Below are 20,716 nucleotides of genomic sequence, written 5' to 3' on the forward strand. Positions count from 1 at the left end.
AAAAATAACATTTACTCATCCTTCCCTTTCTTTCCTTCTTGGACATCTTTCAGTCACCCCAACACTCTCAAACCAGTTTGTAAAGTAGAACAACTAGGCGAAATCTGATTAAACATCTGCTTATCATTACAGTAGATTTCCAATAGGCCAGCCATGGTTGATACAGCTGTAGTAGTGAGACTGACTTGTCTTCGTGTTCGTAGATGTTGAGTCCCAGGGCGTCCACTCCCAGCCACAGCTCTGTCCCCTTCTTGTTCTTGATCTCAAAGTAGTTGACTCCGTACATCTCCAGGTCCTGAGCTATCTTCAGGTACTCCATCATTGTGTCCTCTCTGGGGGAAAACACGTCAGCGTTACGTTTCTGACATTGAACTGTCTCGTTGTGGGGGAACCATTCAGAAAAATGCATCCTCTACGAGACAAAAACACCTCTCCCAATAACCCTCATAAACTAACACAGAGAAAGAGAAGGAAATCCACACAGACCTGAGCATGCCTCGGTGCTCCTCATGCCAGGTCTGTATCCGGTCCTCCCACTGCTCCTTGGTGAGCTTGTGCTGCTCCAGGACTCTACACAACATAGAACATTCCAGAGGAAATTTGAATACAATTTTTAAAAAACATTCCAGGATTCCTTGTTAGTATGTGGATGGTGCATGACTCCGGGACATCCCTGCTTCTGGCCAGTGGCCACTCACCTCTGTGGCAGCAGTCTGTCATTGGTGAGGTAGCCAGGCTTGTGGCTGTCTTTGTTGTAGTCGGCGTACTTGGCCTGGACAGAGTAGGATGCCAGCAGCACGGCAGTCTCCGGGGGACAGTAGTTCTCATCGTTCAAAATGGCCTCCTTTACCTGGTCAGAGAAGCCAAAAGGAGAGTGGAAAACAGAAAGAGAAAAATAAAGTAGAGGTCATGTGACCTCACCTCACCCACTGAGCATTGAATTTAGGAAGGATTTGGCATTAAGACACTACGAGTAAACATAGTACGAGTATGTCTGTTCTTGACCGTCAAGACTTAAAATACTGATGACTTAGAACTCATCAGTGTGTTTTGACAGAAGCTGTGTTCGAATACCCATACTATTAGTTCATTTTAGCACACTAAACAAACGGTATCCTATTCAGTTGAGTGTACTAGTGCTTCGCCGGTCCACCGGAAGTTGATGCTGTGGCTTTGCAACTTCTTGCTTGCTTGTTATTAATTACTAGCTAGACTTAATTAACAATGTCCATTGAAAATGCACAACGACTATACACTTAGCATACCGTGAATAATCAAGTCAATAAACATTGGGTAGTTAGTTAAAATCCTGGCAAGTTCGATGTATTAGTAGCCAATTAACGTTAGGTAGATAGCTAACATACCAGTACATACAAGCAACTGCTTTAATGATATGCTATAAGGCTAGCGTACCTAACAAATTGTCGGTAACTTATTACATTTGTCATAATTAGTTAAAGCATTGAATTTGTATCTGCTCTCGCCGGACTTCGGCATATTTCACGCCAAATTTGAAAATGCTGTGAAGCCGCGCCCATATTCTGAAGAATTGCATTATGGGCCCTAAAAGCGCAGAAATAGTGTCCACTGTTTGTATACTTGTATACTTCGTATTTTGGCTAATGTACTACAACATCCTGGGAACTTTGGGCATACTAAATATATCCATACTATGACCAATAAGCATTCTACATTCTCAATTTACCTCACAAATAGTGTGGTTAATATGAGTATTAGAACACAACTGGTGTCAGTTACCTGCAGGAAGAAGAGTCTCTGTGTGATCTCCTGGATCAGCTCCTCAGACACGTCCTCGGGGAAGAACTTGGCCCGGAACTTAAACTGCAGAGGGTTCTCCTTCTTTACATCCTGGGCTGTCACCTGGAGAGGACAACACCTTTAAAGCCCTGTACAGACAACAAGACCACTAGGAGGTAGACAAGTCTCAGTAGTCTGAAGTGCCTTCTATCGCCTTGTCTCCTCTCCTTTATCTGCACTGACAAACAAAAACGTGGCTGGCTAATAAGTAAGCATCCATCTTTGATCCAGAAGCTTTACAATCTAATCTTTATAATCTGGGCTATGAAGGTAAATCATAGAAGTTGGTTATGACGCCATAAAGGTATGAACAAACTTATGTTATCTAATCTTGTCCTAATTAGTGATAGGATTGGACCCTCTTTACAGCCGCTTACGTCCCAGACTCCGGGGCCTAGAATCAGAACACTTTCCACTGGAGACAGCTGTTAAAATAAATCCTGTTGTAGATCACCCTGACAGAACCACACTGCTCTACGACTACTGAACAAGTTCCAACACACACACACTGACACACTCTCTCTCGCGCTGTCTTTTACGGCACTTCAGAGCAGTTTTTTGGGGTTCGGAGGGTCTTCACAGGAAGCCTGTGAAAGTACACATCTGAGGCCCCCTGACGACAGCCTAATAACCAGCTCAAACTGACTGCTGGCAGCCGCTCTGGAAACAGAGAGAGAGAGAGAACTCACTTTTTTATTAAGCTTCAGCCACGTGCTGTAACCCTTGCTGTCCACGTACTGCAGTCCGAAGAACCAGACCTCTCGAAGCCCCACCGTCTTCACCACCTGTTAACAACATCAGACAATACTCCACCATTAAACAGTTGGGAGGGTGGGATTACTGAAAAAGTCATACATTTCTCATGTGAAAAGTCATAGAACGCAACATGCTAGCAACCATTTGTTTCATGACAAAAGTTATCAGATTGTGTGCGACTAGGATGGAAGTTAGGCTCGCATGCTACTGTGTAAATAAATACTGCAATGCGGGTTTAATAGAGATTGAGAGGGGTGTTTTAGCCTCCGCTTGACTGGAGGCTCCTCGGCAGCGATGAGCCCACTGTGGCATAGCTTCTCCATAATGGGCCTCAGGCTCACCGTTAAAAACTCTGGGATGGTGACTAATAGGTCAGCCAGTTGACACGCAGCAACAAGCTACTTAGATTCACTCCGCCTGTTACTGCAGAGGAGGGCAATGAGGCGGACGTCCATAACTCCTGATGAATCCCTGGAAATGGACTGTGTGTGTACTGGGAATACAAAACACACTGAAGTGTGAGAAGACAGCTGGACACACAGTCCAGGACAGTCGCCACCTGCCTGCACATGTCAATGGCCTCATTCATTACAGTTCTTCAGCCCTCCTACGTACTCTCCAGCTTCTGTTTGTGAGAAAATGCTCTGGTACTGTTTGTGGTCAAGGCGATATCGCTAACATGTGTTACAGAGTAGCTGTACAGGCACATAGGAACCTCAACAGGGATAGAAATGAGGATTGGACATTACAGCATCCTCCTCCAGTGTCAGGCTGAGAAGTTGCAGAAAAGATCTAGCCAACAATAAAGATCCCGAAAACAGTCTGTCTTTCAATGACCTCCAATGCACCCTCAAAGCTGTGAAACTACAGCAATGCTGTCAGTAATGCTGCTCCATCATGACAGGAGAACAGTACTGGTACTATGACAACAGTAACTGACTACACGTCAATCAGGACTGTGTATATCAAAAGACTGATCTTCCATGATAATAGCAACAAAAGGGAGAAATGAACCTCATCCAGGAACAAGGTAAAGCACCCACTTGATCTTACATGAGATGATGTTTCATACTATAGTTCTATTAGGTTAAGTTATGTGAATTCTCAGTTTGTATCGAGTCCTGGTCCTTGCTTACCTGGTCAAAGAGCTGTTTGCCAGTGGTGTTGGGCTGAATGGCAAACTCCAGCTCTGCATCCATGGTGGTGACCCGCACATTAATCTACAAAACAAGTTTGCATGTTATTTGCCAGTTTGCATGTACATTTCCATTCACTGTGTTGCTGTACTGCAGGCTGTCAACTTTTCACGTGAAACCGTCACCACTGTGTGCCATGGTCAGCGTTTCAGGAAGTGTCAGACGCAGCTTTAACACATTTAAAATGGCAGTGAGTCAGCCATTTTGGTGGAAATGAACAAACTAATATTCAGTTTTAGTGCATTAGACTGAATCCTCTTCAAGGGAGCAACAAAAGGCCTTCCAGCAAGACAGAGAACTGAAGGAGCGTTGTCTGTGTGTGTGTGCATGGGCTAATGCAGTGCCTGTGTATGCAAAAGTGTGTGTGTGTCTTTTTGCCCTCTCAGCACTGAGTGACTGCTCCCCTTCCTACGGCCGCCTCCTCCTCCCTGTGAGGCGGAGCAGAGGAGCGAGGCCAGCCATTGGCTGTTGCTGTTTGAGCTGCACTAGTCTGGCCTGGCACCAGACCTGACACACAGCTGACAGAACAGGCCTGACCGCGAGGGCATCCTCAGTGACTGACACACACCTCACTGGAGAGACAGGGGAAAATAAATTAGATACACAGTGAGATACAGAGAGAGAAAGAGATGCAGCACCCTGGCAAGAGAGAAAGATGATGCAGAGTGGTGGCCAGATGCACTCCAATCCATAGTGTTACTACATTACTGTGTAGTTACAGTACCTTAGTCGCCCACTGAGAAAAGCAGCTTCCCTTGCTCTCCCCTCTTCTTATCATGAATTACCCATGAAACCTCAGGACAGGAATACTACACGCACATTCTCTATCCCCGTTTACCCTAACACACAGTGCTGTGCACACACACACACACACACACACACACACACGTCATTAATTATCCAGAAAACTTTTCAATATCCAGCACAGTACTGTGACTCTCACATTAATCACACTGTAGAGATTGTGCATCTGCCTCTGTCTCGCTAGCATTAATTAGCCATGAAACCTCCTGTACGCTCGCTCTGCCCCACTAACTATTCAGCATTCTCCTATGAAAGCACCCTCTCCACCTGCATCCTAGTAAAGCACGGGAAAAGGCAAGTAGACTAGAGCTAGAACTATGATAAACGTCTTCCTATCTACCAAACATGCTAACAGATGTATATTGGGCAGACAAATCAAGTCAAATTGTATTTGTTACATGCGGCAAATACAACTGGTGTATGTTTTACCTTGAAATGGTTGCTTACTGGCCCTTCAATGCTGCAGAGTTTAAAAAGAATACCACTAAAAAAGTAACAAGAATAAAATACACAATGGAGCTATATATTCCAGAGAGAACCAGCTCAATGTGGAGCTATACGTCCAGAGAGAACCAGCTCAATGTGGAGCTATACGTCCAGAGAGAACCAGCTCAATGTGGAGCTATGTATCCAGAGAGAACTAGCTCAATGTGGAGCTATGTATCCAGAGAGAACCAGCTCAATGTGGAGCTATGTATCCAGAGAGAACCAGCTCAATGTGGAGCTATGTATCCAGAGAGAACCAGCTCAATGTGGAGCTATGTATCCAGAGAGAACCAGCTCAATGTGGAGCTATATATCCAGAGAGAACCAGCTCAATGTGGACCTATATATCCAGAGAGAACCAGCTCAATGTGGAGCTATATATCCAGAGAGAACCAGCTCAATGTGGAGCTATATATCCAGAGAGAACCAGCTCAATGTGGAGCTATATATCCAGAGAGAACCAGCTCAATGTGGAGCTATGTATCCAGAGAGAACCAGCTCAATGTGGAGCTATATACAGAGAGTACCAGTACCGGCTCAATGTGGAGCTATATATAGAGAGTACCAGTACCGGCTCAATGTGGAGCTACATATCCAGAAAGAACCAGCTCAATGTGGAGCTATATATCCAGAAAGAACCAGCTCAATGTGGAGCTATATATCCAGAAAGAACCAGCTCAATGTGGAGCTATATACAGAGAGTACCAGTACCGGCTCAATGTGGAGCTATATATAGAGAGTACCAGTACCGGCTCAATGTGGAGCTACATATCCAGAAAGAACCAGCTCAATGTGGAGCTATATATCCAGAAAGAACCAGCTCAATGTGGAGCTATATACAGAGAGTACCAGATCAATGTGGAGCTACAGTGGGGCAAATAAGTATTTAGTCAGCCACCAATTGTGCAAGTTCTCCCACTTAAAAAGATTAGAGGCCTGTAATGTTCATCATAGGTACACTTCAACTATGACAGACAAAATGAGAAATGTTTTTTTCCAGAAAATCACATTGTAGGATTTTTAATGAATTTAATTTGCAAATTATGGTGGAAAATAAGTATTTGGTCACCTACAAACAAGCAAGATTTCTGGCTCTCACAGACCTGTAACAACTTCTTTAAGAGGCTCCTCTGTCCTCCACTCATTACCTGTATTAATGGCACCTGTTTGAACTTATCAGTATAAAAGACACCTGTCCACAACCTCAAACAGTCCACTATGGCCAAGACCAAAGAGCTGTCAAAGGACACCAGAAACAAAATTGTAGAGGCTGGGAAGACTGAATCTGCAATAGGTAAGCAGCTTGGTTTGAAGAAATCAAGTGGGAGCAATTATTAGGAAATGGAAGCCATACAAGACCACTGATAATCTCCCTTGATCTGGGGCTCCACGCAAGATCTCACCCAGTGGGGTCAAAATGATCACAAGAACGGTGAGCAAAAATCCCAGAACCACACGGGGGGACCTAGTGAATGACCTGCAGAGAGCTGGGACCAAAGTAACAAAGCCTATCATCAGTAACACACTACGCCGCCGGGGACTCAAATCCTGCAGTGCCAGACATGTCCCCCTGCTTAAGCCAGTACATGTCCAGGCCCGTCTGAAGTTTGCTAGAGAGCATTTGGATGATCCAGAAGAAGATTGGGAGAATGTCATATGGTCAGATGAAACCAAAATATAACTTTTTGGTAAAAACTCAACTCGTCGTGTTTGGAGGACAAAGAATGCTGAGTTGCATCCAAAGAACACCATACCTACTGTGAAGCATGGGGGTGGAAACCTCATGCTTTTCTGCAAAGGGACCAGGACGACTGATCCGTGTAAAGTAGAGAATGAATGGGGCCATGTGTCATGAGATTTTGAGTGAATACCTCCCACCAGCAAGCGCATTGAAGATGAAACGTGGCTGGGTCTTTCAGTATGACAATGATCCCAAACACACCGCCCGGGCAACGAAGGAGTGGCTTCGTAAGAAGCATTTCAAGGTCTTGGAGTGGCCTAGCCAGTCTCCAGATCTCAACCTCATAGAAAATCTTTGGAGGGAGTTGAAAGTCTGTGTTGCCTAACAACAGCCCCAAAACATCACTGCTCTAGAGGAGATCTACATGGAGGAATGGGCCAAAATACCAGCAACAGTGTGTGAAAACCTTGTGAAGACTTACAGAAAACATTTGACCTCCGTCATTACCAACAATGGGTATATAACAAAGTATTGAGATAAACTTTTGTTATTGACCAAATACTTATTTTCCACCATAATTTGCAAATAAATTCATTAAAAATCCTACAATGTGATTTTCTGGATTTTTTTCCCCTCATTTTTGTCTGTCATGGTTGAAGTGTACCTATGATGAAAATTACAGGCCTCATCTTTTTAAGTGGGCGAACTTGCACAATTGGTGTCTGACTAAATACTTTTTTGCCCCACTGTATATACAGAGAGTACCAGATCAATGTGGAGCTATATACAGAGAGTACCAGTACTGGCTCAATGTGGAGCTATATACAGTGCCTTGCGAAAGTATTCGGCCCCCTTGAACTTTGCGACCTTTCGCCACATTTCAGGCTTCAAACATAAAGATATAAAACTGTATTTTTTTGTGAAGAATCAACAACAAGTGGGACACAATCATGAAGTGGAACAACATTTATTGGATATTTCAAATCTGAGGCAGATATCTGAGGCAGATAACAGGTAGGTATTTGAGGTAGATACAGTAAAGTGACTACGTATGAGGATTGATAATAATACAAGTAAAATGAAGAAAGGCAAATGATGAGTGTAAAAGTGTATGTACAGTGCCTTCAGAAAGTATTTAGAACTCTGGACTTTTTACACATTTCGTTACTTTACAGCCTTATTCTAAAATTGATTAAATTGTGCCCCCCGCCATCAATCTACACAAAATACCCTAAAACGACAAAGCAAAAATGTTAGGAAATGTTTGCTAACGTAATTAAAAAGAAACTGAAAAATCACATTTACATAAGTATTCAGACCCTTTACTCAGTACTTTGTAGAAGCACCGATTACAGCATGGAGTCTCCTTGGGTAGGACTCTACAAGCTTGCCACACCTGTATTTGGGGACTCTCTCCCATTCTAATCTGCAGATTCTCTTAAGCTCTATCGGGTTGGACGGGAAGCGCTGCTGCAGAGCTATTTTCAGGTCTCTCCAGACGTTAGATCAGGTTCAAGTCCGGGCTCTGTTGGGACACACAAGGACATTCAGAGACTTGTCCCGAAGTCACTCCTGCGTTGTCTTGGCTGTGTGCTTAGTGTCGTTGTCCTGTTGGAAGGTGAACCTTCACTCCAGTCTGAGGTCCTGAGCGTTCTGGAGCAGGTTTTCATCAAGGATCTCTCTGTACTTTCTTCGATTCATCTTTGCCATCGATCCTGACTAGTCTCCCAGTCCATGCCGCTGAAAAACTTCCCCACAGCATGATGCTGCCACCACCATGCTTCACCGTAGGGATGGTGCCAGGTTTCCTCCAGGCGTGACGTTTGGCATTCAGGCCGAAGAGTTCAATCTTTGGCCTGAATCATCAGACCAGAGAATCTTGTTTCTCATGGTCTTAGAGTCTTTAGGTGCCTTTTAGCAAACTCAAAGCGGGCTGTCATGTGCCTTTTACTGAGGAGTGGCTTCCGTCTATGGTAGAGTGGCCAAAGGCCTGATTGGTGAAGTGCTGCAGGGATGGTTATCCTTCTGGAAGGTTCTCCCATCTCCACATAGGAACACTAGAGCGCTGTCAGAGTGACCATCAGGTTCTTGGTCACTACCCTGACCAAGGCCCTTCTATCCCGATTGCTCAGTTTGGCCAGGCAGTCAGCTCTAGGAAGAGTGTTGGTGGTTCCAAACTTCTTCCATTTAAGAATGATAGAGGCCACTGTGTTATTGGGGACCTTCAATGCTTCAGAAATGTTTTGGTACCCTTCCCCAGATATGTGCCTAGACACAATCCTGGCTCGGAGCTCTACGGACAATTCCTTCGACCTCATGACTTGGTTCTTGCTCTGACATGCACTGTCAATTGTGGGACCTTATATAGACAGGCGTGTGCCTTTCCAAGTCATGTAAATCAATTTAATTTACCACAGGTGGACTCCAAGTTGTAGAATCATCAAGGGTAATCAATGGAAACAGGATGCACCTGAGCTCAATTTTGAGTCTCATAGCAAAGGGTCTGAATACTTATGTAAATAAAGTATGTGTTTTTTATACATTTGCAAAAATGTCTAAAAACCTGTTTTCACTGTCATTATGGGGTATTGTGTGTAGATTGCTAAAGATTGTTTTACATTTTATTTTAGAATAAGGCTGTAACAAAATGTGGGAAAATGAATACTTTCCGAAGTCACTGTACATGCTTGATTTTCATAGCAACATACTTCACTATGTGGTCGTGTCGGTATGTGTGTGCGGTGTACACTCACTTTATTAAGTATACCCCTCGTTCACAAAAATGGATCGAGTCACTTTGCTGTGGCTTGCTATATAAAGCAGGCAGACATGCATCCAGTTACTGTTTGATTGAACATTAGAATGGGCAAAATGTGACTTTGAGCGTGGCATGATCAGCACCAGGCGCTCCAGATACAGTATCTCAGAAACGGCTGCCCTCCTGGGCTTTTCATGCACAACAGTGTCTAGGGTTTACCGAGAATGGCGCAAAAAAAACAATTGTATCCAGTAAGTGGCATTCCTGTGGGCGAAAACAGCTTATTGATGAGGTTGAAGGAGAATGGCAAGAATCGTGCACGCTAACAGGCAGGCCACAACCAGGCAAATAACGGTGCAGTACAACAATGGTGTGCAGAACGGCATCTCGGAACGCACAACTCGTTGATCCTTCTCACAGATGAGCTATTGCAGCAGATGACTACACCAGGTTCCACTACCATCAGCTAAGAAAAAAAAGTAGCTCAAGTGGGCATGCGCTCACCAACACTGGAAAATTGAGGACTTGTAAACCTTTGACTGGTCCGACGAATCCCAGTTCCTGTTGTGTCATGCTGATATCAGGGGCGGCAGGTAGCCTTGTAATGTTTTCCTGACACACGTTAGGGCCTTTAATACCAGTTCAGCAACAAACGCTTCCTCTTAGTCCACGATCAGCTCCTTAGTCTCAATGACATTGAGGGAGAGGTTGTTGTCCTGGCACCACAGTGCTAAGTCTCTGACCTCCTCCCTATAGGCTGTCTCATCACCGTCGGTGATCAGTCCTACCACCGGTGTCGTTAGCCTATCCCCGTGTTGAGAGTCAGCGCAGCGTTGGTGTTGTTACCTACCCTCACCACCTGGGGCCAACCTGCCAGGAAGTCCAGGATCCAGTTGCAGAGGGAGGTGTTCAGTCCCCGTGTCCCTAGCTTGGTGTTGAGCTTGGAGGGGACTATGGTGTTGAAGGCTGAGATGTAGTCTATAAAACAGCATTCTCACATAGTTGCTCTAAGGGCAATAATCATTTAGGCAGGTTACCTTGGAGATCTTGGGAACAGGGACAATGGTGATCAGCTTGAAACATGTTGGGACAAGGAGAGATTGAAAATGTCCATGAAAACACTTGCCAGCTGGTCTGCGCATGCTTTGAGAACATGCCCTGGTATTCAGTCTGATTGTTAACCTGTTGAAACGATTTGCTCACATCGGCCTCAGAGTGAGATCACACAGTCATCCGGAAAAACAGGGGCATTCATGCAAGACAGTGTTATATTCATCGAAGCGAGCATAAAAGGCATTTAGACTTCCAAATCCCTGCTTTAATGCCTGTCCTAAGCAACCTATAAAAGTACTAGCAAGTTCAACTTCCTCTCATGGTGGGTGACCTCCTGGGTTAAGGTTACTTGAGGTGTTTCCTCTAAGGAACTCCAGTCAGGTCCCCTCCCTCAATTAGCTGTCAGTCAGAGGATGTGATTAGAAGAGATTATGTACACCAATAAACCAAACAACCACCACAAGGCCCCCGTTAAGTAACAAGTCTTTCCTAACCTTTTCAAAATATCAAATCAAAGTTTATTTCTCACGTGCGCCGAACAGAACAGGTGCAGACCTTCCAGTGAAATGCTTACTTACAGGCTCTAACCAATAGTGCAAAAAAGGTATTAGGTGAACAATAGGTAAGTAAAGAAATAAAAAACAGTGAAAAATAACAGTAGTGAGGCTATAAAAGTAGCGAGGCTACATACAGACACCGGTTAGTCAGGCTGATTGAGGTAGTATGTACATGTAAATATGGTTAACGTGACTATGCATATATGATGAACAGAGAGTAGCAGTAGCGTAAAAGAGGGGTTGGTGGGTGGCGGGACACAATGCAGATAGCCCGGTTAGCCAATGTGTGGGAGCACTGGTTGGTCAGGCCAATTGAGGTAGTATGTACATGAATGTATAGTTAAAGTGACTATGCATATATGATAAACAGAGAGTGGAAGCATCGTAAAAGAGGGGTTGGGGGGGACAACGCAAATAGTCCAGGTAGCCATTTGATTACCTGTTCAGGAGTCTTATGGCTTGGGGGGTAAAAACTGTTGAGAAGCCTTTTTGTCCTAGACTTGGCACTCCGGTACCGCTTGCCATGCGGTAGAAGAGAGAACAGTCTATGACTGGGGTGGCTGGGGTCTTTGACACTTTTTAGGGCCTTCCTCTGACACCACCTGGTGTAGAGGTCCTGGATGGCAGGCAGCTTAGCCCCAGTGATGTATTGGGCAGTACGCACTACCCTCTGTCATGCCTCGAGGTCGGGGGCCAAGCAATTTCCGTACCAGGCAATGATGCAACCATGCTCTCGATGTTGCAGCTGTAGAACCTTTTGAGGATCTGAGGATCTCAGGACCCATGCCAAATATTTTTAGCTTCCTGAGGGGGAATAGGCTTTGCCGTGCCCTCTTCACAACTGTCTTGGTGTGTTTGTACCATTCTAGTTTGTTGTTGATGTGGACACCAAGGAACTTGAAGCTCTCAACCTGCTCCACTACAGCCCCATCGTTGAGAATAGGGGCATGCTCGGCCCTCCTTTTCCTGTAGTCCACAATCATCTCCTTGGTCTTGGTTACGTTGAGGGATAGGTTGTTATTCTGGTACCACCCGGCCAGGTTTCTGCCCTCCTCCCTATAGGCTGTCTTGTCGTTGTCGGTGATCAGGCCTACCACTGTTGTGTCGTCTGCAACTTAATGATGGTGTTGGAGTCGTGCCTGGCCATGCAGTCGTGGGTGAACAGGGAGTACAGGAGGGGACTGAGCACGCACCCCTGGGGAGCTCCAGTGATGAGGATCAGCGTGGCAGATGTGTTGCTACCCATCCCACCACCTGGGGGCGGCCCGTCAGGAAGTCCAGGATTCAGTTGCAGAGGGAGGTGTTTAGTCCTAGGATCCTTAGCTTAGTGATGAGCTGAGGGTACTATGGTGTTGAACACGGAGCTATAGTCAATGAATAGCATTGTCACATAAGTGTTTCTTTTGTACAGGAGGAAAAGGGCAGTGTGGAGTGCAATAGAGATTGCATCATCTGTGGATCTGTTTGGGTGGTATGCAAATTGGAGTGGGTCTAGGCTTCTGGGATAATGGTGTTGATGTGAGCCATTACCAGCCTTCAAAGCACTTCATGGCTACGGATGTGAGTTCTACGGGTCTGTAGTCATTTAGGCAGGTTGCCTTTGTGTTCTTGGGCACAGGGACTATGGTGGTCTGCTTGAAACATGTTGGTATTACAGACTCGGACATGTTTAAAATGTCAGTGAAGACACCTGCCAGTTGGTCAGCACGTCCGGAGCACATGTCCTGGTAATCTGTCTGGCCCCGCAGCTTTGTGTATGTTGACCTGTTTAAAGGTCTTACTCACGTCGGCTACGGAGAGCGTGATTACACAGTCATCAGAACATCTGATGCTCTCATGCATGCCTCAGTGTTGCTTGCCTCGAAGCGAGCATAGAAGTGATTTAGCTCGTCTGGTAGGCTCTTGTCATTGGGCAGCTCGCGGCTGTGCTTCCCTTTATAGTCTGTAATAGTTTGCAAGCCCTGCCACATAAAACGAGCGTCGGAGCCGGTGTAGTACAATTCAATCTTAGCCCTGTATTGACGCTTTGCCTGTTGGATGATTCATCGCAGGGCATAGCAGGATTTCTTGTAAGCTTCCAGCACCTTTAAAGCGGAAGCTCTACCCTTTAGCTCAGTGCGAATGCCTGTAATCCATGGCTTCTGGTTGGGGTATGTAAGTACAGTCACTGGAGACGACGTCCTCAATGCACTTACTGATAAAGCCAGTGACTGATGTGGTGTATTCCTTAATGCCATCGGAAGAATCCCAGAACATTTTCCAGTCTGTGATAGCAAAACAGTCCTGTAGTTTAGCATCTGCTTCATCTGACCACTTTGCTATAGACCAAGTCACTGGTGCTTCCTGCTTTAATTTTTGCTTGTAAGCTGGAATCAGGAGGATAGAGTTGTTTTCGGATGTACCAAATGGAGGGCGAGGGAGAGCTTTGTACGCGTCTCTGTGTGTGGAGTACAGGTGATCTAGAATTTTTTTAGCGCTGGTTGCACATTTAACATGTTGATAGAAATTTGTTAGAACTGATTTAAAGTTTCCCTGCATTGGCCACTAGGAGCGCCGCCTCAGTGTGTGGTTTCCTGTTTGCTTATTTCATTATACAGCTGACTGAGTGCGGTCATTGTGCCAGCATCTGTCTGTGGTGGTAAATAAACAGCCACGAAAAGTATAGCTTAAAACTCTAGGCAAGTAGTGTGGCCTGCAATTTATCACAATATATTCTACTTCAGGCGAGCAAAATTTAGAGGTGGAGGAAAATCTCAAACCGTCGCCCCTGCGTGAGTTTATTCACGTGCGTGATGTCAGAATGCTCTCACTGTTACAAAATTGATTGTTGTGATTGTTACACAACAGAACAGTTACACATGCTGCCCTCAAACCAAGGCAAGCTTAATTTCAAATGATATTCTAACAAGTTTTTCCATCTCCTCGTTAATTCACATAAGTAGCAGCCCATTTCGCTGTTGCAGACAATTTGTTTGAGGCTTTACGGAGTCGAACAAACTTCTCTCTTCAACGAGAGCCCAAGCACTTACCCAGATCAAGTATGAAGACATTGCACATCTAGTCCGAACAGGTCTTACACAACATTTTCCCACAGCACCCGCATTGCTTTCATGTTTGTTTTCCTTACAAATTGGACTTTAGATATGTGTGCGTTCCTATCAAAGTAAGTTTCTATTTTCTGTATATCGTGTTGTCCTTTCTGCTGTAGCACACCGTATGCATGTATGGATCCTAATGTATTTACTGTTTTATTCACGTTTTCAAGTACTGGTGGCAAATCCTGCTTTCTGAATTATTGCAGAGATTGTAATGGACATGTGTGTAAATTACTTTGAATGTTGCACTGATTATGATGAGCTAATGCTAAGCTATTTGCCGGCTATGTGTGGCGCCATGTTTCTTGACGTCATACAATGCATTCTGGTTGTCATGTAAGCATCTGTCAGACCAAAGACGTTATAACAAGGGATAGTTCACTCGACTGATTTATGGGGCTTTCAAGACACCTGTGAACTCTGACAAATACTAGATAAAATCATGACGTCAATGATCTTCAGGCCAGAAAGTCAGAGCTCTAGAAAGAGGAACGAGTTCCCGAGTTGAAATTCCAAGTTGGATGACAGTGCAAAAACAATTTCCCCCAGTCAGAGCTCCCCCCCAGAGTTCCCATTTGTCTTGAACTTTCTGGGATTGGGGAGTTTCCGGCGCATCAAAGAAACAAAAACATGGCCGCCATCAAAGAATTTTGCTTCTGTTAGTTTAGCCACTTTTCAGCATATTACAAATTGTTGATGTACTTGTTAGTGTATACAAGAACCAGAGCACATGACTTGTCATGCTGTGGATGTGTTCCGTGCTGTTTGGATGATGGAAGTTCGCATTTATCTTTTACAATAAAAGGTGACATTTGTTGCTACTGTTTCAAACACATTTGTGATCATACGCTGCAGGCACCACTCAACAATGATCACAAATACATGATCGTACTCGTTAAAGGGTTAAAAGTAACAAGTCTTTCCTAAAGAACTAATCAACAGTGATAAACTGACTCGGACAGACCATGCCTTTGTCTCGTTACATAATGAAGTAGCAACATGCAGTGTCGGCAGGACAAACGGACGCCTTGTTGGGTATCAGAGTGACAAAGCTGTTATGGGGAGTCAAGTGCTTAACTTGTGTTTCCGACAGAAGTCTTGTATGTCCCTTTCCTGATGTTTGTGTGGGGGCTGCCTGCCAACAGCAATCAGCTGTGAAAGTGCTGACCTTTGTTAGACTTCACCCTGTGTGTGTGCGCGTCTGCCTGTCTGTCTGTATCTCTGTATGTGTGTGGCGAGCGCTTGCGTGTGTGTATGCCTGCATATATGTATCTGAGCCAAAAACACAACTAGCCCACGGAGTGTGAAGGAGAAGAGAGTAGTCTAGCTATAGCCAGGCAGACAGACGGCTCTCCATAATCCCTGGCTGTCCCGTGTGTGGACAGAAGGAAGGGGGAGGAGAGACGTGCTACAGCACCCACACAGCTAATCATGTCCTCTGAAAACACCACTGGTGGATTTCAACCTATAAAAATAAAAAAAGTACAGCAGCACTTTCTCTTGGAGATAGCACCGGTTCTGATTCTGGCCTAGAAGAAAACGGCACAAAAATCTAAGGAGGACTCATATAAGTCAATTGGGAGTGTGATCAGGTGTGTGTGGGTGTGAGGGACATGGTCAAAGGGATCCGTCTTTTGCCTCTAGCGGTCATGTTTCCCACCATCCATGTGACTGAGCCAGTAGGGCAGAGCTAAATGTGGACAGCCGAATGCCACAGAGGCCATGCATGAATAGAGTGGTGATAAAGGGAAGGCCTATTGGACCACACAGTTTGTGTGTGTGTATGAGAGAGAGTTCTAGAGAAGTTAGTTGAGCCACTTTTCAGTCAGAATCTTTATCCTGTTGCTCGTCATGGTATCTCTCCATGTTGTTTAGAGGATGAGTCTTCTCTCAGACAACCCCCTCAGTAAATGTGCAGCTGTTTGTCCATAAGCTGTTTACAAAGGCTTTGCCGAGAGGCCTCGCACAAGCGTACACACACACACAGGACTGCTCTCCTTTAGTCAGAGAGGAGTTGCTAATCTGGCCCGCTGGGCACTGAGCAGCTGTCTGTCCGGCTGATTAACCCCCCTACTGGGGAGAGAGGGGAGGACCCCCACCTACACATGTACTCAGGATCAGGAGGCACTCCACTCAGACTCATAGAACAGGGGTGTGTTCAGTTCGCTTGAACGTTTGCTACGTTGTGGAACGGTTTGTAATGAACAACACATTTTTCCAAAACGTTCTGGTATGTACTTGGACAGATACGTTTGCACCGGTCGGTGGGTGTGGCTTGAAGCAATGAGTGATATTTAAAAAGGGCAGCGGTGGATTTTGAACGCACAATCCAACCCCTCCCGGTTTTTCAACTGGTTGTTCGGTACAGCACCGTTTCAGTTAAATTAAACATGACATTTTTGTACTGAACACAGCCCTGGACTGTGCAGTGCTGGGCAGGCTAGAACGTTAACTAGGGTCCAGTCAGTTTGTTTGGACTTCGACAGGCAGGAGTGAGGATAATGGATGCTTCTCCAACTTGGTGTTGTTGGTTTATCTATGTGATATGGCAGAGCTCACCAAGGCCCTCAGAGCTCACTATGGCCTTGCAGAGCTTTCACTAGCAGACAGAAATAGAGCAGGAAAACAAAGCTAGCCATCCCCCACTTACAGCCCCTCACCCTACTTCGACCCTTACCCTTCTTCCACAGGATGTTGACACAGCCCATTTATATGGGCCCAATTCACACTCAACCCCTTCTGCAGCAAACAAGTTTTTTTTATTTTTTTAAAACAGGCACGTCCCTGCAGGGGCCCCTTCCTGTGGGGTCTTTTGGGTCAAACACACCCCCGCCGAGCTCACGGGAAGGGGGGGGGGGGTCAGAGTGTGGCAGTTCTTATGTCCAATGAATAATGCAGGTTATTCAGTATAGGCTACCCCAACCCCCCTGACCTCACACTGTTACCACTACCCCAGAGGTAGGCTACCAGCACAGCAAAACACAGGCCTGGCCTGGGGTACAAAACAAGCACGTGGCCTCTCAGCTCTACCTAGCAGTCTGCCATTATGAGTTATGAGCCATTTGACTTCCCAAAGCCATTTTGAACATATTAAAATGTTCCATCCTCAGAGCAATTTTAAAAACAGGTTAACTGACCCCATCATGAATTGTAGCTGGGTTAACCCAGAGTCTAAGACCCTTCTAAGCTGGGGGAAGGGTTCTAAGCTAACATATGGAATTGTTTTAAGATGGTCAAACCAATAATTATTTAGATATTTGATTTGGAATTTTAAGACCCCTTAAGGTATCCAAAAAAATACAAGCTCTGTCAGGTTGGATGGGGAGCGTAGCTGCACAGCTATTTTCAAGTCTGGGCTCTGCCTGGGCCACTCAAGGACATTCATAGACTTGAACGGAAAAAACTCCTGCGTTGTCTTGGCTGTGTGCTTAGGGTTGTTGTACTGTTGGAAGGTGAACCCCCACCTTCACCCCACCCCTGCTCTGGAGAAGGTTTTCATCAAGGATCTCTGTACTTTGCTCCATTCATCTTCCCCGCGATCCTGACTGGTCTCCCAGTCCCTGCCTCTGAAAAACATCCCCACAGCATGCCTCTGCCACCACGTTTCAGCATAGGAATGGTGCCAGGTTTCCTCCAGATGTGACACTTGGCATTCAGGCCAAAGATTTCAATCTTGGTTTCATCAGACCAGAGAATATTGTTTCTCATGATCAGGGTCCTTTAGGTGCCTTTTGGCAAACTCCAAGTGGGCTGTCATGTGCCTTTTACTGAGGAGTGGCTTCTGTCTGGCCACTACCATAAAAGGCCTGATTGGCGGAGTGCTGCAGAGCTGGTTGACCTTCTGGAAGGTTCTCCCATCTCCACAGAGGATCTCTGGAGCTCTGTCAGAGTGACCATCTGGTTCTTGGTCACCTCCCTGACCAAGGCCCTTCTCCCCCAATTGCTCAGTTTGGCAGGGGGGCCAGCTCTAGAAAGACTTGGTGGTTCCAAACTTCTTCCATTTAACAATGAGGCCTTGGGGACCTGCAATGCTGCAGAAATGTTTTGGTACCCGTCCCCAGATCTGTGCCTCGACACAATCCTGTCTCGGAGATTTACGAACAATTCCTTCGACTCCACGGCTTGGTTTTTGCTGACATGCACCGCCAAATGTGGGACCTTATATAGACAGGTGTGTGCCTTTCCAAATCATGTCCAATCAATTGAATTTTCCACAGGTGGACTCCAATCAAGTTGTAGAAACATCTGAAGGATCAATTGAAACAGGATGAACTACTTCACTTTCAAGTCATAGCAAAGAATCTGAATACTTATGTAAATTACTTTTGTTTTTATTTTAATAAATTTGATAACATTGAGAAACCTGTTTTCACTGTCATTATGGGGTATTATGTGTAGAATGATGAGAATGTTTTTTAGAATAATGCTATAATGTAAGAAAATGTCAAAAAGGTCAAGGAGGCTGAATACTTTCCAAATGCACTGTATGTTAATTAGATTGCCGTGGGGGCATGGGAATTGTAGGCTAAGGATTAATGGTAGTTTTTAAGAGCCTTTGAGTAGCCCCTGGGTGGCTGACAAACTCTGGGAGACATACTATTTTCTAGTGCTTTTGACAGTGACATTGTCCTTATAGAAAAGGATGCCTGGCCTGTTCCTGTTATGCGCTGTGCTGGGACGGTGCACTGATGACTCAGGAGACAGAGTCAGAGGATAACGACATCATCAGTGCATGTTTGCGCCTCTCTCCACTGCCATTCCCCCACCACCCCAGATTCCCAATATATCCACAAGGAGAGAGGAGTGTGTATAGCCAACTGCCATCTTAATCATTTGACAAGAGCCTAAACCAGCCCTCCTTAACTTCAGTCTCAGGCAAGAACAGTTCCCCTACCAGGGCTTCCAAAACACTCTCTCCCCTACAGAGTTTTCCTCCAGGGACCGTAAACCAAACCCCTTATAACTAAGAATTAAATCAAAGCAGGAGTTGTGCAACATAACCACATGACTCATCCTCTAACTCCATGTCCCGACCTGCTTCTTAAGACATGAACAGAGAAACTAGGAGAAACAGTGAGAATGTTCAGTGGACATCTGACACCATGCACTGCATTGAACGGTTTGTTTTGGCGTTTCTTGTACAGCAGAGGGCCCTGGTATTCTCTCTGTCCAATTAGCTGGAAACAATAGCAGCAGTGTTGCAGAGCCTCTGGCCCTGTGTCTGTGCCTGAGATGGGCTGAGAGCCTGGGAGGCAGACATACACACAGGCCTACAATACATCACACCATGGGTCTTGGAAGGGAACCATCAAGGGCAAGGGTGGGAGGTACAAGCGCATACACACTTCCCGTACACTCAAGACACTAGTCTTACCCAGAGCATCTTACACAGTCAATAGTCAGGTCAGTGCATGTGGCCCAAGTAGGAAGTCAAACCACATCCCTTGTGTTGCCAGCAGTACAAACTAAGCTCCCATCGACTGGACAGGAAGCAGTCTGTCCAATGAAGACCACAGATGGTTTAGAATTGGTTATCTCGTCCTTTCCACTGCATTATAATTCAGTTCATAGTTCAGTTTCTGAGGTCTTACCGGTTTCGGCATGTTTGTCTCCTCTCCTCCCTTCACCCGGCAGCTGAGAAGACAACTCACAGGACGGATAGCTTCCCTGTTTCACAGGACCTGGGAGACAGAGAAGATCAGTTCAGTTATGGGGACATTGTAGCAGATCTAATGCAGGTAGAACAGCTGACGCATGGATGAGACAGAGAAACCAGGGCAAATGGGAACGGATGAAAGAGAGGAAAGGGAGTTTAGGACAGTGGGTAGAGAGGGTGACGATGATATTGTCACTGTGGTGTCAGGGTCACCAAAGGACAGAAATACATAAATGACCATTTCTGATGGATTTCTGAGTTTTCTGCACATGCTCAATAATTTGTCAAATATGAAATCCATATTTCTATTTCATGCACAAATCATTTTGGGATTCCCTCCGGATATCATACATGATATGGCCGGATATTGAGTCATTAGATATCCCGAGATAGGCCTATGTGGACATCTTATTTTCTCTATATGATGACAAATACTGACAGTAGGCCTGCATAGTATATTTTCTCGGCACCAGCAATGCATATGCTGGTTCATAATCAGTATCCTGATATGCTTTTTGATATGCTAAATAAGGACAATTTCTGATGCTTATTTGAATTTTGAGGACATGTTCAATAATTTTACAAATATTAAATCCATATAATTCTTTGACACTTGGTGAACTTTTTGTATTCCATCTACTTAAAGGCACACGCAAAACCGCAAGCTAAAAGCACTGTAACTGGTAGCCTAGCAACAAGAAGGTTAGCTAATTTGGGGGAGCGTAAAAGCTAACTGGTAGCCTAGCTAGCTAACAAATAACATTTCTTTCTCTTCAGGGAATATATTTGGGTGTGTTTTGTATTACTGGTTAATATAAGATAGCTAACCAGCAACTTGGCTAGCTAGTTTGTACCA

The 20,716-nt window shown here is 45.2% G+C and overlaps 2 protein-coding genes across 2 annotated transcripts in view; one reads left to right on the forward strand and one right to left on the reverse strand.

Moving 5' to 3' along the window:
• Positions 1-20,716, reverse strand: part of LOC139373148 (radixin-like) — a 30,800-nt gene that overhangs the window by 6,276 nt on the left and 3,808 nt on the right. Inside the window, exons 2-8 of the mRNA XM_071113294.1 lie at positions 19,796-19,885; positions 3,711-3,794; positions 2,508-2,603; positions 1,759-1,881; positions 699-850; positions 487-570; positions 186-332 (exon numbers count right to left, since the gene is read on the reverse strand). Coding sequence (XP_070969395.1) covers positions 186-332; positions 487-570; positions 699-850; positions 1,759-1,881; positions 2,508-2,603; positions 3,711-3,794; positions 19,796-19,807 — 698 coding nt within the window. The 5' untranslated portion in view covers positions 19,808-19,885. The remainder of the gene's footprint in view (positions 1-185; positions 333-486; positions 571-698; positions 851-1,758; positions 1,882-2,507; positions 2,604-3,710; positions 3,795-19,795; positions 19,886-20,716) is intronic.
• Positions 3,570-20,716, forward strand: part of LOC139373145 (toll-like receptor 13) — a 36,774-nt gene continuing 19,627 nt past the window's right edge. The window contains exon 1 of the mRNA XM_071113292.1: positions 3,570-3,604. The gene's annotated coding sequence lies outside the window, so the exon portion shown is untranslated. The remainder of the gene's footprint in view (positions 3,605-20,716) is intronic.

The sequence above is a fragment of the Oncorhynchus clarkii genome, chromosome 18 (assembly GCF_045791955.1).
Source record: "Oncorhynchus clarkii lewisi isolate Uvic-CL-2024 chromosome 18, UVic_Ocla_1.0, whole genome shotgun sequence".
NCBI classification, from domain to species: domain Eukaryota; kingdom Metazoa; phylum Chordata; class Actinopteri; order Salmoniformes; family Salmonidae; genus Oncorhynchus; species Oncorhynchus clarkii.